This window comes from Helianthus annuus, chromosome 8 (genome assembly GCF_002127325.2).
Source record: "Helianthus annuus cultivar XRQ/B chromosome 8, HanXRQr2.0-SUNRISE, whole genome shotgun sequence".
NCBI lineage: Eukaryota > Viridiplantae > Streptophyta > Magnoliopsida > Asterales > Asteraceae > Helianthus > Helianthus annuus.
In genome coordinates, this window is record NC_035440.2 from 83,396,008 (window position 1) to 83,410,352 (window position 14,345).

Here is a 14,345-nt window from a genome sequence, read left to right on the forward strand (position 1 = left end):
AACCAATATCCTGCGTACAAAATGGTTAGCCACATATAATGTTATTACCAGAGCATCATGGTGAGGATCCTGGACAGTATCCCTATCATCTGCATCAAAAGTGATCACTTTGTCAGTTGTGAGCGTAGTCATCCTGATAGGTTTGTCTCCCCTCTCGGCCTTAGCTTCCTTTGCATGTCTCTTGGCCGCCGAATACGAAGTTCCGCAAATGTCGGATCCTCCTGAAATGAAGTTGATTATCTTGGCATCGGCGGGAGGTGATGCCGCTCGCTCAGGATCCTTCTCAGTATCCTGACCCTTATTCTTCTTCTTCCCTAAGAGATCTTTCAAATATCCCTTTCTTAGAAGGTAGTTGATTTCTTTCCTCAGAGCGATGCAATCCTCAGTCATATGTCCAAAATCTTCATGGAAAGCACACCATTTTGACTTGTCTTTCCAATCTGCTTTTTGTTGATTCTTCCGAGGCCACCTGGCTTTATCTCCCAAACCCTGCATAGCATACATTAGTTCAGGTATATTAACAGAAAAACAATATTCAGATAATTCAGGATATTCTTCAGGATCCTCGTCTTCAACAGCATTCACTCTCTTGTTATCATTTCTGCCATATGGCTTAGAGCGATATGGTCTATATGAGGATTCTGATTTCCTGTTAGTCGATTCATATGTCGAGGATGCATTCATCTTTTCTTGCATTTTTCTGTCATCCTCTAACCGAATATATCTTAGAGCCCTGTTCCGGGCTTCATCCAGGTTCCTGCATGGGTTCGTTACAAGGTCTTGATAGAATTGAGAATCCTTTTGCAGCCCCATCTTGAAAGCTTGCACAGCTGTTGCAACATCAAGATGAGGAATGTCTAGTGATTCCCGGCTGAATTTGTTCACATAATCCCTAAGGGATTCCTGAGGCCCTTGTGTTATCCTGTAGAGATCACTTGTTAATTTTTCAAAGCTTCTACTACAAGAAAATCGACTATTAAATAAATTTACTAAGTGAGCAAAAGATGTAATCGAATGTGGAGGAACATTCAAGAGCCATTTTAAAGCCGATCCTGTCAAGGTTGAACCAAAACCCTTGCACAGGCACGCTTCCTTGAGCTCCGGAGGGATAGGGTTGATCTCCATCCTTTCCCTATACTGGGCAATATGCTCTTCAGGATCCGTGGTTCCGTCGTAAAGCTTCATGTTTGGAGTCTGGAATCTTTTTGGGATTTCAGCATCACATATAGGATGCACGAATCGAGATATCCTGTGGCTATCCTAGGATACTTCAGGAATTGGCTGCACCACCCCAGGTACACTGGATATCATATCCTTTAATTTCTGAAGCTCCCTGGATAATTCTGACGTTACAGTCGTATCCTGCAGAGATCCAACACTGTTAGTGGCAATAGCATTATTATTATTTGATACGTTACCCGTTAGAGGATTTTGCCCATATCCTGAAGCATATCCTGAGCTCCTCACAGTTGATATCCTGACCGAGGAGGGTATTTCAGGAGTATGGTTCTGAGGAAGGCTGGGCACGATATTCCCCCTGTTATCCTCAGTATACACAGCTGAACTAAAGTTCAACGCTCTGGGATGTAATGGAGTGATATTATCCTCAGCAGATCTGCTCGAGCCAGACTTCAGGAGTTGTATTTCCCTTAAAAGCATCTGGTTTGTTTCCTGTTGCTGCCTCATTTGTTCCTGCACACTTCCAAATAAGGTTAGAATTTCATCGTTAGAAGCTAAGACAGGAGCAGATCCCTGGACATTCCGAGCAGGGATAACATCTTGAGATCGTGTAGAGGCTGGCATCCTTGGAGGAGGTGGTGGAAGCACCGAACCAACTGTTGCAGAAGTTGTAGCAGACACAGTTGAAGAGCTCATGTTTGATCTTGAGGCCATTGTAAACAATGTGGCAAAAAGTTTTGAAAACAGAAAACCGATTAACGATTTCACAAAGATTTTTAGTAAAGAGAGCACCACTTGCCCCACGGTGGGCGCCAAATTGTTTTGGTCAAAAATTACCGAAGCAATTAAGTGATCAAATTAGTTAAGTGAGGTAGTGTGCTAAAAAGTGTGTTGAAAATATGCTTGTTAGGTTCTTTGGAAAAACAGTGTTCAGGATACGGCTCAGGATATTGAGCTGTATCTACGATCAAACAATGAGCAAAAAAGTAAAGTAAATGACACGAGATGTACGAGGAAAGCCCTTGATCAATCTAGATCGCCGGCATAAAACCTCGGGAGCTGACAATCGCAGCTGCCTAGTTCTTCTTATTGCTTTAAACTTCAGGATACAGTGCAGGATATAGATCAGATCGCTAAGTGTTACAATGAATTTTGTGAAAGTTGCGAGAGAGCAAGTGTTGAGAGTGTAGAGAGTGTGATTGTGATGTCCTAGTTGATCTGATATACCCACTATTTATAGTAACGAATTACAAACTAAAATTCCTATAAACATGGGATGCTCCGAATATTCCAATGTGAACGTTGTAGACCGAGTAATGCGGCTTCAACGGCTTCTTGTGAACGACTTGGACCGAGTCTTCAGTAGAAAAGGTCTTCATGAACGTTGCTAGCTTCTAACCCACGTACCTGCATTTAATCCGTTAGTGATCCTGAGGATACCATTCAGGATGTTACCAATATCCTGAGTCAGCATCCCGGATGTAAACAGATACAATAAACAAGATATATATCAAGATATTTTCCAGGATATGGGCTCAGAATTTCACCCATAACAGCTACTAATCTAAATAAGATAGTTAAACTTGTTTCTTATAAACAGGCTTGTCAAGATAAACGATGGTTAGATGCTATGAATGATGAATTATTTGCTTTATACAGAAATGACACATGGGACATAGTTGGTCTTCCTCTAGGGAAAAACCGATTGGATGTAAATGGGTATACAAAGTAAAGTATAAATCAAGTGGTGAAGTAGATAGATTTAAAGCTAGACCTGTTACCAAAGGTTTTAATCAAGTTGAGGGTATAGATTTTGAGGAAACTTTTTCTCCGGTTGTTAAGATGGTCACTGTAAGGTGTGTTATTAGTTTGTCTGTGCAGAATAACTGGCCAATTTATCAGCTTGATGTAAACAATGCTTTCCTCTATGGTAATCTTAGAGAGGAAGTATATATGAACTTGCCTGATGGTTTGAATGTTGATGATAAAAATAAAGTGTGTAAACTAAAAAGGTCATTATATGGTTTAAAAAAAGCTCCTCGTATGTGGAATGAAAAACTCGTACAAGTTCTTGCTAAGATTGGCTTTGTTCAATCAAAATGTGATCATTCTATGTTTGTTAAGTCTGTTGAATCTTTGTTTGTGGTATTGTTGGTTTATGTGGATGATATAGTGTTGACCGGAAATAATTCTGTTGAAATTGATAAAGTAAAGTCTTTATTAAAAAAAGAATTTTTGATCAAAGATCTTGGCCTTTTGAAATATTTTCTTGGTATTGAAGTCATTAAAACTGATGATGGGGTTTGTCTCTCACAAAGGAAATATTGTATGGATTTGTTAAACGAGTATGGTATGAGTGGTTCTAAACCTGTCAGCTGCCCTATAGAGCAGAATTATGTATTAACATCTTTAAGTAAAAATGAAGATTTAAAGAGTGTTAGTGTTACCGGGTATCAAAAACTGGTAGGTAAACTTATTTACCTGTCTCACACCCGACCAGATATTGCATACTCAGTTCATTATTTGTCTCAGTATATGCATAAGCCAACTGAGGCTCATACCCAGATAGCTTTTAGATTACTAATGTATTTGAAAGGTGCCCCTGGATCTGGTATCATGTTTAAACGTAGTGATTCTTTTCAGTTAACAGCATATGCTGATTCTGATTGGGCAAAGTGTGTTGACAGCAGGCGGTCTGTCACGGGGTTTTGTGTTTTCCTTGGAAACTCATTAGTCTCGTGGAAAAGCAAGAAACAAAGTGTAGTTTCGCGATCATCTGCAGAGGCAGAGTATAGGTCTATGTGCAGTGCTTCTTGTGAAGTGTTGTGGTTGGTAAATATTTTAAGAGAGTTGGAAGTAAAGATAGAGCTACCTGTTACTCTAAAATGTGATAATAGCGCAACTGTTTCTATAGCTGCGAACCCAGTGTTCCATGATAAAACAAAGCATTTCGAGGTTGATTTGTTTTTCTTGCGAGAAAAAATAGCATCTGGTGTTATTAAAACGGTTGGAATTAAATCTGATTCACAGCTTGCAGACGTGTTTACCAAAGGTTTATTACCAAGAAGTCATGATGAAATGTGTAAGTCTTTAGGCCTCACAAACTTGTTTAAACATTTAAACTGAGGGGGATGTTAAAATAACATGTAATATTTGTTATTTTACAGTTTAAATGTTTTATATAATTTCGTTTTTTACTTATTCAACCTGTTCTTTCTTTGTGCGAGGTTGGGCTTACTCTTTCGTGGTTATGGGCTGTTTCGAGCTATGGGCCTGGAGCTGCATAAAGAGTTCGCTGCTATGGGCCTGGTGCTGAATAAGGGTTTGATGATTGCTGCTCCTTTACGCAGTCCTGCTCTCGTTATTTAATTGGCTGCTGTCCAGAAGTTTCTTACACCTTTTCACTTTCCTCTTACACATATTATTCCTCTCTCGCTCATACGTCAGATTCGTGAGTTAGGGTTTTTAATCTTTCTGTAAAGATCATCTCGTTGGTGATCTCGTTTCTTGTTTCTTGAGTACATCAGCTGATTCATGATAACTGATTAGTTATACAGTTCTTATTGGTGTAAAACTTTCATTATACAGTTGTTTTTTCCCTTTAATCTAAGAGTTCTGACACATGGAATTCTTTCCTAACATAATTTGCAACCGCTTTACCTACCAAACATGAACATGAGAACATCTATCACAACAACTAACTCACTTTCAAAATTAAAATAGAAAAATTACATTATTTCATCATTATTAATTGGTTTGCAATTTGAAATTCTCTTTTTAGAAAATCATGATTTCATTAGTTTGCAGTCACCTTTAAGTCCAACTAAGAATAGGCTCCACCATTCTAGTTCGAGGGTATAAAAGGAATGACATTATTTTTTGATTGCAAACTTGATTTGATTGATGGTTACATTGATTTGAATATGCACATGGTTACTTTTACGTGAGATTCATAATTGTTGCTCACAAATTATTGAATAACATTATTAGGATACTAGGTTATAGACCCATGTATTACATAGATTTGATGATAGAAAATAAAAGGCCTTTAGATGATCGTGGAGTTGATCAAGTTCTTCCGAAAAATTGTGTTTCCCATCTATATAAACTTGAATGGTTTCTTTTAAATAAAAATGTTATTGTTGAGATTGGTTGTGTTCGAGGAAGATAATCGTTATAAATTTTGAATTATATTTGATATTCCTTCTTGTATCAGACACAATAAATATAAATTTTGATATGAATACATATAACCCTAATATGAATTATACATACAAAATCAAAGAAAATACAAGATTAATCATTATAAATAATGCGTTTAAGAATTTTATTTCAAAATTAATATTAGCTATTTTTTGGAAAGTGTTATCAAAGTAGATGGGATGGAATTTATTCACGATCTAAGGACACACACACATATACAATATATATTGTATAAATATTTTTGTTATCCAATCTTCTTTCGATAAATTTGTTTTTTATTAAAGTAGAGATAAGGAGATAACTAATATTAATATTAATTATTAATAATATCGAAGTGATATAATCATAAATATAAGATTATTTTAATATATATGTTATTCTAAAGAGTGTGGGTTTGACATTAGAAAATGAAAGGTCTTTAGATAATCATAGATTTGATCGAGTTCTTCGGAAAAATTGTGCTTTCCATCTATATAAACTTGAATGATTTTTTTAAATAAATATGTTAATGTTGAGGTTGGTTGTGTTCGAGGAACATAATTATTATAAATTTTCAATTTACTTTTTATATTTCATATTATTTCTTGTATCACATAATAATATAAATTTTGATATGAATACATACATATAACCTTAATACGAACTACACGTACAAAATTAAAAATATATATAACATTATTTATTTTAAATAATGCGTTAAAGAATTTTATTTCAAAATTAATATTTTCTTATTTTGGAAAATGTTATCAAAGTAGATGGAATGGAATTTGTTCATGATCTAAGCATGTATATATATATTTTAAACATATATATGTTGTTTATATATATTTTTTACAATAGATATTGTATAAATTTTGATAAATTTGTTTTTTATTAAAGTAGAAATAAGTAGATAACTAATATTAATTATTAGTAATATCGAAGTGATATAATCATGAATCTATGATAATTTTTATATATATATATATATATATATGTTTATATATAATCTAATCATTTAATATATATATATATATATCTATATCTATATAACTATTATTATTTTTTAGAGTAAAAGAGATATTGCCATATGGCATTTAGGGGAATTCTTTATTAGAATTAGATACTTTGCATAGATTGTCAAAAACTTGTATGGTTATGCTATGGATTGGATTCAATACATAGTTTTAGATTAAGTGCTTTCTTTACTCATATATGATTGACTAACTCATATGATTAACTTGGACGATATTTGTATATGATCCTTGTATTCATAAACCATAACCTTATAAAAACACAATCATATATGAATAATAGTGGGTTATAAAGTATCAAGAACTATCCTTAGCAATCAACTCTTAGTTTAACCAAAACAATGTTATTCTCTGTTGTTATATATTCATTGTTAAAGAGAGTTGAATCAAATTGAATACTTAGCATTTTATTACAAAACTCCCCGATGTCTTAATTAGTTTAGCTACTATCTGTTTTTCAAATTTATAGTTTTTATCTAAGCTAACATGTGATAGATAAATGCGTAGGTATTCACTAACCATTGTATTAGTCATTTAGATATAAAAATATTCAATAAGATTCATAAAATACATATTGCCCAGGATTTAAAAAAAAAAAAAAAAAAAAAAAAGAACCCTCTATTGAGCCAAACTTAAGCAATGTCCTGGTTTCAAATCATTTGATACAGCACAGTATGTTTTTGAAAGTTTGATGTATTAAAAATGGATTTTTGAACTTCGTTACATATATAATAATAAGAATTTGTGTCAAGTGCGTTAAATTTTATTACATTTAACGCTAGCTATAAAAGTGTCTGTTTTCTTTATATGTGCTTAGTGAAATCCTGATATATAACAGGAAAAAGAGTATTAATTATACGTAAACAAGATATACATACATTTATATGATATCGCACTTTCCTATTTCAAAGTTACTATAAAACAAGATATACATACATTAATATGCATATCACACTTTTCTGCTTAAAAGTTAAAACCGATTATGTGTCAATCGACACTTGTTACCCATTTATCATCTATCTTGATGTAAATTCATAACATGATAATATTAATGCAAGTGTAAGAAATATAAGTAAAAAATGTGTCAATCGACACTCAAATATAAACATACCACTACTAGAAAACTAGGTTTTTCCGACAGCAATTTTGGTCGCAATCAAGTCGCAATTGCCCTGTTGCGACCGTTTTCCGACCGGAACTGCGATCGGAAAAACACCCGTCGCAATTGCTCTACTCCGACTAACTTGCGACTGCTGCTATCTTTTGCGACCTGGGTTTTGCGACTTTAATAATGGTCACAAATATTGCGACTACTCTTGGTTTTGTGAGACTTTGGTTGCGATGGTCTTGATGCGACCGTATTCCGACCGCATGCCTTTTACAAACTGCGATCGTTTTCCGACCGCATGCCTTTTACAAATTGCGACCGTTTTGCAACGGCTTGCCTTTTGAAAATTGCGACCGTTTTTGCGGTCGCAATTTTTATTAGTTATAGCCATTTTCTATTTTAACCTGCATATAATATCAATTTTAAAATTTACATATTATCATATAAAACATTCCACTCAAAACATCAAATACCAAAGTTATCATAACAAAATACATATTCAAAACAAAGCGTTTATACGTTTTGAAACCTAAGTCAATGATTATGCGTTTTGAAACCTAGCTTTTAGCATCGCTACTGATCTGACTTTAGTCCAACGGTATCACCACTACCTAGAAAACTTCCTTGACTTCGACCTTGCTCGCCACTACTTCGATCAACGCCTCGGCCACGACCCATGATATTTGCCGTAGTATGTCCCATGATATCTACAATAAAAAGCAAGAATGATATCTACATAGATGGATCAACTATAGTTTTAGATTCCTGCGCTAACCTAAAAAGACTTTGAGATGTATCAACATACCTTGTGCTGCCCCGTTCTCTTATTTTTTACTAAAGAAACCTCAACATGTCCATGTTCTTCAAAAGCATGCTGGATCTAACAGAAAACAAATAAAAAATTAAGAATTTGCATGATGACTAACAGAAAACAAATAAAAAATTAAGAATTTGCATAATCACTTTTTGTTCTGAAGTTTTAGTTTTTTTTTAATAATAGTTAACGTGCCAAGTATGATCACCAAAGTTATATTGTTAAAAAAAATGACGCGACCCGACCCGAAACCCGTTCTGACCCATAACCCGACCCTAATGAATTATCACATCAAATCTGAAATAAACAATTATCACATCAAATCAAATCTGAAATAATTCAAATAAACAATAAGGATACCCGCGACCACACCTTGCCCCCTGCCGCCTCCTGCCATAAAACCACGACCTCTGCCGGCATCTGTTGTACTACGTCCATGATACTACAAAAAAATAATTCTAATTATGCTTTGCATCAGCGACATCAAGTCATAGTACACTTCAAAATCAAAATCAAATTAACAATAATAACCTTCAAATACCTCTGATCCGTGAAACGATGTGAAAACGAGAACAACTTCGACGTGATATTTTAATTAAAAAAAACACCTTATTCATTGTAGTTACTGTTACATGATATATGTTTACTCTCAAATTACCAAGTTCTCCAAATGTTTACTATCCAGCCTGTCCAACTATACACCACACATACCACACACTCATATACACTAATAACTTGAGTACTGAAGTTAGAAGCAAAAAAAGAAACATATTCATCCGATACACATGAATTACCTCAATGACGTGTGATTCGGGAAGATTCATTAACTTCTGAAACTTGTTATTTGAGGCGAAGGTGTACTACCTCTGTACATTGCTCCAGCTTTCCAATACCTCGGACCAAATAACGCCTCCCATTGTTTGATAATTTTAGAAAATCCAATATCTAGCTTTTGACCTTTGCCCCGGTTTTGGTCTGTATCATCATGTTCTAGAATCTTTCCAAGTGATGTCATCAAGTCGTTGCTGTAGGAAGCAGGATGTAACTGGTGTGTATGCCAGATTAGGTCGATATCGTAAGTCGGGACACAAAAACATGTTATGTTACGCTCTTTGTTTCTCTTGATCAAATGCATAAAGCCTTTGTATCTGGCTACAGCTGCTTCAAGAAACTGATTGATATTCATATGGGGTTTGGACACCTGGTAATAGAATGGGATGTGTCTTTTAATAGCTAAAACCAGATTGTATTTGGTATAGTTTTTAGACCCGTTGACAAAGAAGTTGAGTAGTGATTATCGATTTATGATTTACCTGTAGCTGGCCCGTTGCAAGGTTTGGTCTTCATAAAGCCAACGGTTTCTGTCTACAGCAACAAGAAAGTTCAGCTGAAGCTTAGCAGCAGCCACAAGATCTTCACTTATTTCGATACTTTGAGCTGCACTCCAATCGGACTCCTATTCTTTTAGTCAATTCAATCAGTTTCACCTGGTAATAGAATGGGATTTCTTTCAGCTACTACAATCTATGATATCGAGATGCTATTCAGATCTGAACATGTTTATTGTTCTATGAAGAGAGGGAGAGGTAGGGTAGGGGATGCTCACCCGCTATCTAGTACACCATAAGCATATGGTGAACCAGACCCGACTGAGAACAGCGTTCTCCTTCGCTGTCTACATAATACAGACCCGGGCCCTACAAAATGTAAAATAAGTGGCAAACTTTAAAAGGAGCCACAGGGATGAAAATGACATTTTTACTCTTAAATATATCGATTAAAAGAAAACGGTTCAAATGGTTTGAAAGGTGGCTGATGTAGTGAACTTGTGATATGTATTTTTAATAAATAAAACCTTCTGAATCATTTTAATAAAAAAAAGCACGTTATTGTTGGATTCATATAACTTCAGTAACCATATTTAACACACAAAATAAACCATTTTTTTACCTGTTACCCTGTATAAACAGAAAAACTGAATAATCAGAAAATGCATGTTTCATTTTTTTACCCGTTACCCTGAATCAAACTTGATATTATTATTTGTACGAGAGGCTGAAGCTGCCCAGCCTCCAGTCTGTTTTGGTGCAGACTTACAAGTCAAATAATATCATACTTACACATACAACCTCTAATCAACCAAACAAAAAAAAGATATCAAACCTTCTTCATAGCCAATCTCTGCAACTTAGGAACTTCTTCCAGCAACTTCGCCTTCGTCCGTCGAATCTCAGCATTAATTGCCACAACCGAAGCCCTATTCTTCTCATTTTTAGCCGTCTCAGCTTTCTAAAGACAATAACACATCAAAATCATCAACAAATCAACACTTCAAAACCTAAAACAGACTCATCTGAGAGTAAAACAGGTCTAAAACACTAAATTACAAACAGATCTACTGAAATAGAGATAAATTACAGACTATATCGACTAAAACTGTTAAGCAAGAGGTGTAGAATGTGACTGACCTTAACAAATATCTGCAGACGAATTCTCTAGTAGATGGGGTGAAGACGAAGAATAGAAGAAGTGAGGTTGAAATCGCTAAACCTAACCGGATTCAAAACTGAACTCAGATAAAACCTAATTCAAGTTTCATAATAATTAGGGCTCCAAAAGGATATATAATAAAAAAATACAACAAATTGAAGAACATTATGTGTAAACTACTCAACAACAAGATCTCAAGCTCACTAATCACAATCAAATCGAACTTCGGAAGGGGATTTCGGTCGGATTGTTAACAATGAGTAGGATTATGAAGGATAGGAAGGGAGAAACACACCAGATCTACCGTGAGCCGCAGATTTGTTGTGATGAACGATGAGCGCAAGAGGATGATGAACGATGATCACCGGAATCAGATCGCCGGAGACGCGAATCTGTTTTGACTGAATTGCCGGAGTCGCAGATCTGTTAATTGAACGATGAGCGGAAGATGAACGATGACTGATGCTGGTTTTAGTTTGATCTAATGGTTATTTTCATTTATAACCCAGAACTTATGACTGATGCTGGTTTTTTTTACCCTAAACATATTTTAATTTAATGTTTTTTTTTTATTTTACCGGTAAAAATGGCAATAGATTTTCCTAAAAAATTCCTCATTTTATTTGTATGTGTTATTACCTTATTTTATAAAAAAATGGCAATAGATTTTCCTAAAAAATTCCTCAAATCCTCGAACTAATAAGTGTAAATGAGTTATTATATATTTCTCGTATTTGCGACCATTTTAAACGGTCGCAACTTTTCCTCTCTTCTATTCTTCTCGTATTTGCGACCGCTTAAACGGTCGCAACTTTTGTTTTTCTTATTTGTTTTCTATTTGCAACCGTTTTCCGACCACTATTGAACTGATTTGCAAACGGTAAAATGCGGTCACAAAATTTGCGACCGCTTTGCGACCGAATCTTAGGTGGTCTTCAATTTTGCAATGGTTTTGGTTTTGATCGCAAATTGGTCGCTAATTTTGCGACCGCCTTATATTGGTCCCAAATTTTGGTCGCAATTGCCTAGTTTTCTAGTAGTGTACGTATATGTGTATAGATAAAAACAATAAAGTGAAACACACCAGCCAAATATAAAAAAAGCAAAAATATTTATAAATAATAATTACAACTTGGAACTTGACATTACATGAACTTGGCCACTTGGGGCATATATATATCTCCTCTCATTCTCTCTTCATCAATTGACTTTCTTATGGCAAAAGAGACATTTACCTTAGTTTATAAAAAACCATAAACACAAGGTAAAAATTTTAAAAAGCAAAAATATAAACATACGTATATGTGTATAGAAATTAAACAATAAAGTCAAACACACCAACTAAATATATAAAAAAAAGCAAAAATATTTATAAATAATAATTACAACCTGGAACATGACATTACATGAACTTGGCAACTTGGGGCATATATCTCCTCTCATTCTCTCTTCATCAATTGACTCTCTTATGGCAAAAGAGACATTTACCTTAGTTTATAAAAAACCATAAACACAAGGTAAAATTTTTAAAAAAGCAAAAATATAAACATACTTATATGTGTATAGAAAATAAACAATAAAGTGAAACACACCAACAAAATATATAAAAAAAGCAAAAATATTTATAAATAATAATTACAACTTGGAACATGACATTACATGAACTTGGGGCATATGTTTGCTCTCATTCTCTCTTCATCATGACTTTCTTATGGCAAAAGAGACATCTACCTTAGTTTATAAAAAACCATAAACACAAGGTAAAAATTTTTTAAAAAATGTCAAATCTATCCACAAGAATATATATTTTTTTCACAACAAGAATCAAATAAACCCCACAAAAAAGAACTTTTTTTTTTATTCTTCAAAAATGCTCTCAAGATGAGGCCTCCATTCACTAGCCTGAACCGTCCGGCGTGCTCTCCGGTGACCACCCTTTTTCTTCTCCGACACCACCACAACATCCGAAGATTGCACCGCAACGACGACATCATTGGATTCGACCACTTTCTTCACCTTTTTTAAATCTTTTTGTTGCGGGTTTCTTTTATTTTCTGGCACTGATGAAGATGGGATCAAGAAATATATGCTACCTCTTTTTAGCTCGGTACTGTTTGATAAGATCAAGATTTTCCTAACAACACCTTGAGAACATGGTTTACTTAACACATGATTAGGGTAGTTCTTTAAAACCTCACCCGCGGTGACCGGACGAGTGATCTCTTCAACGTAGCCGTTTAGATGAACTATTCTGATCAGATCAAGAGCACCACATGGAAGAACACAAGCCAAACAACATCTTAAACTGTTGCCCATTGCGATCGGGATCGAACAAACGATCTGATTGGTGAATTGAAACAACAAAAAACTTGTTATTTGAGATGTTTGTGTGTGATGCGTTTGGTTATGGAGGAGGTGGTGGGGAGGGTGTATGTATTTATAGAAGGAAGACCGTACAGGTGATAATAGGGTTGGGTGTGTATTATTTTAGGGTTAAAAGGTGAAATGACGGAAATGCCCTTGGTGTGGTGGTTTGTTTTTCTTGGATCTTACATTATTATTGCCCTTGAGATGTAATTTTGATTGTTTCGATGTGTATGTATAGTTTATACATGATTAGTTGTGGCTATGATTGGTTTGAATAATGTTAAGGCACTTAGATTATACATATTTATGGTAAATTTGGTAACATTTATTTGAGAAACACTTCATGTGTGTTTTGAAGTTTTTAATATTTAATAGAATTGTTGGTATGTTATATTAAGGATAATCGTGGTATCGGTACAGAAATATTCGGTACGGTACAGTACGATACCAGTATTTGAAGGTAAAATTCGTTATTTTAGCGGTACTGTACCGAACCGGTACTGATACCGAAAATTCCAAAATGTGGGTAACAGCACCGAAACCGAAAAAAATCGATACGAGAAATTCAGTACCGGTACCCAATACCAAATGCTCATCCCTATGTTATATTGTTTTATTTTACGATATTTTAAATAAAAGAGATGAATTACTCGTAATCTTTTTCCATCATCATTCTATCAAGACCTTTTTATCCGATGAGACCGTATTATCCGTCAAGACCTTTTTCTTCTGTCATCTTCTTCGATAAGACCATTGTCTATAATGAGACCATTTTTTCACGTTCAAATGACGAGGCTTGACAAGTTTAACATGAAAAGATGGGACGTTGTGTAATGTCTTGGAGTAAAGGGGTTCATGCCTTCAAAAGATCATTCGCAAGAAAAACCGATTACATGCACGTAATATAAATGCTTTACACATGTAACCAAAGGGCATGTAGTCCAATGATATCAACGTGTTGAAATGATGCTCCTTCCAAGTAGTGAAGATTCAAATCCTGTTATGACAAAAAATGGTATAGATTTAGAAGTCGATTTAGGGGTGTGATCATTTAATCCAAACTGTTTGTTTGTAACTAGTAAAAACGCTGATATTCATAACTTTTATTTTATTCTATTTGTAATGTATCTCCCCTTTAATCTTGACCCGTTTCTTCATCAAAGCAATGTCG

General features: G+C 34.7%; 1 protein-coding gene across 1 annotated transcript; it reads right to left on the reverse strand.

The window, feature by feature from the left end:
• Positions 1-12,407: 12,407 nt before the first annotated feature.
• LOC110873215 lies at positions 12,408-13,227 on the reverse strand. Its single transcript, XM_022122151.2, has one exon. It carries the CDS (start codon positions 13,121-13,123, stop codon positions 12,665-12,667), a length of 459 nt encoding a protein of 152 aa, XP_021977843.1. The 5' UTR covers positions 13,124-13,227; the 3' UTR covers positions 12,408-12,664.
• Positions 13,228-14,345: the final 1,118 nt, after the last annotated feature.

Bases quoted from the DNA above. Each gene is read 5' to 3' on its own strand.
- LOC110873215 (XM_022122151.2), bottom strand. From the start codon at position 13,123: ATGGGCAACAGTTTAAGATGTTGTTTGGCTTGTGTTCTTCCATGTGGT.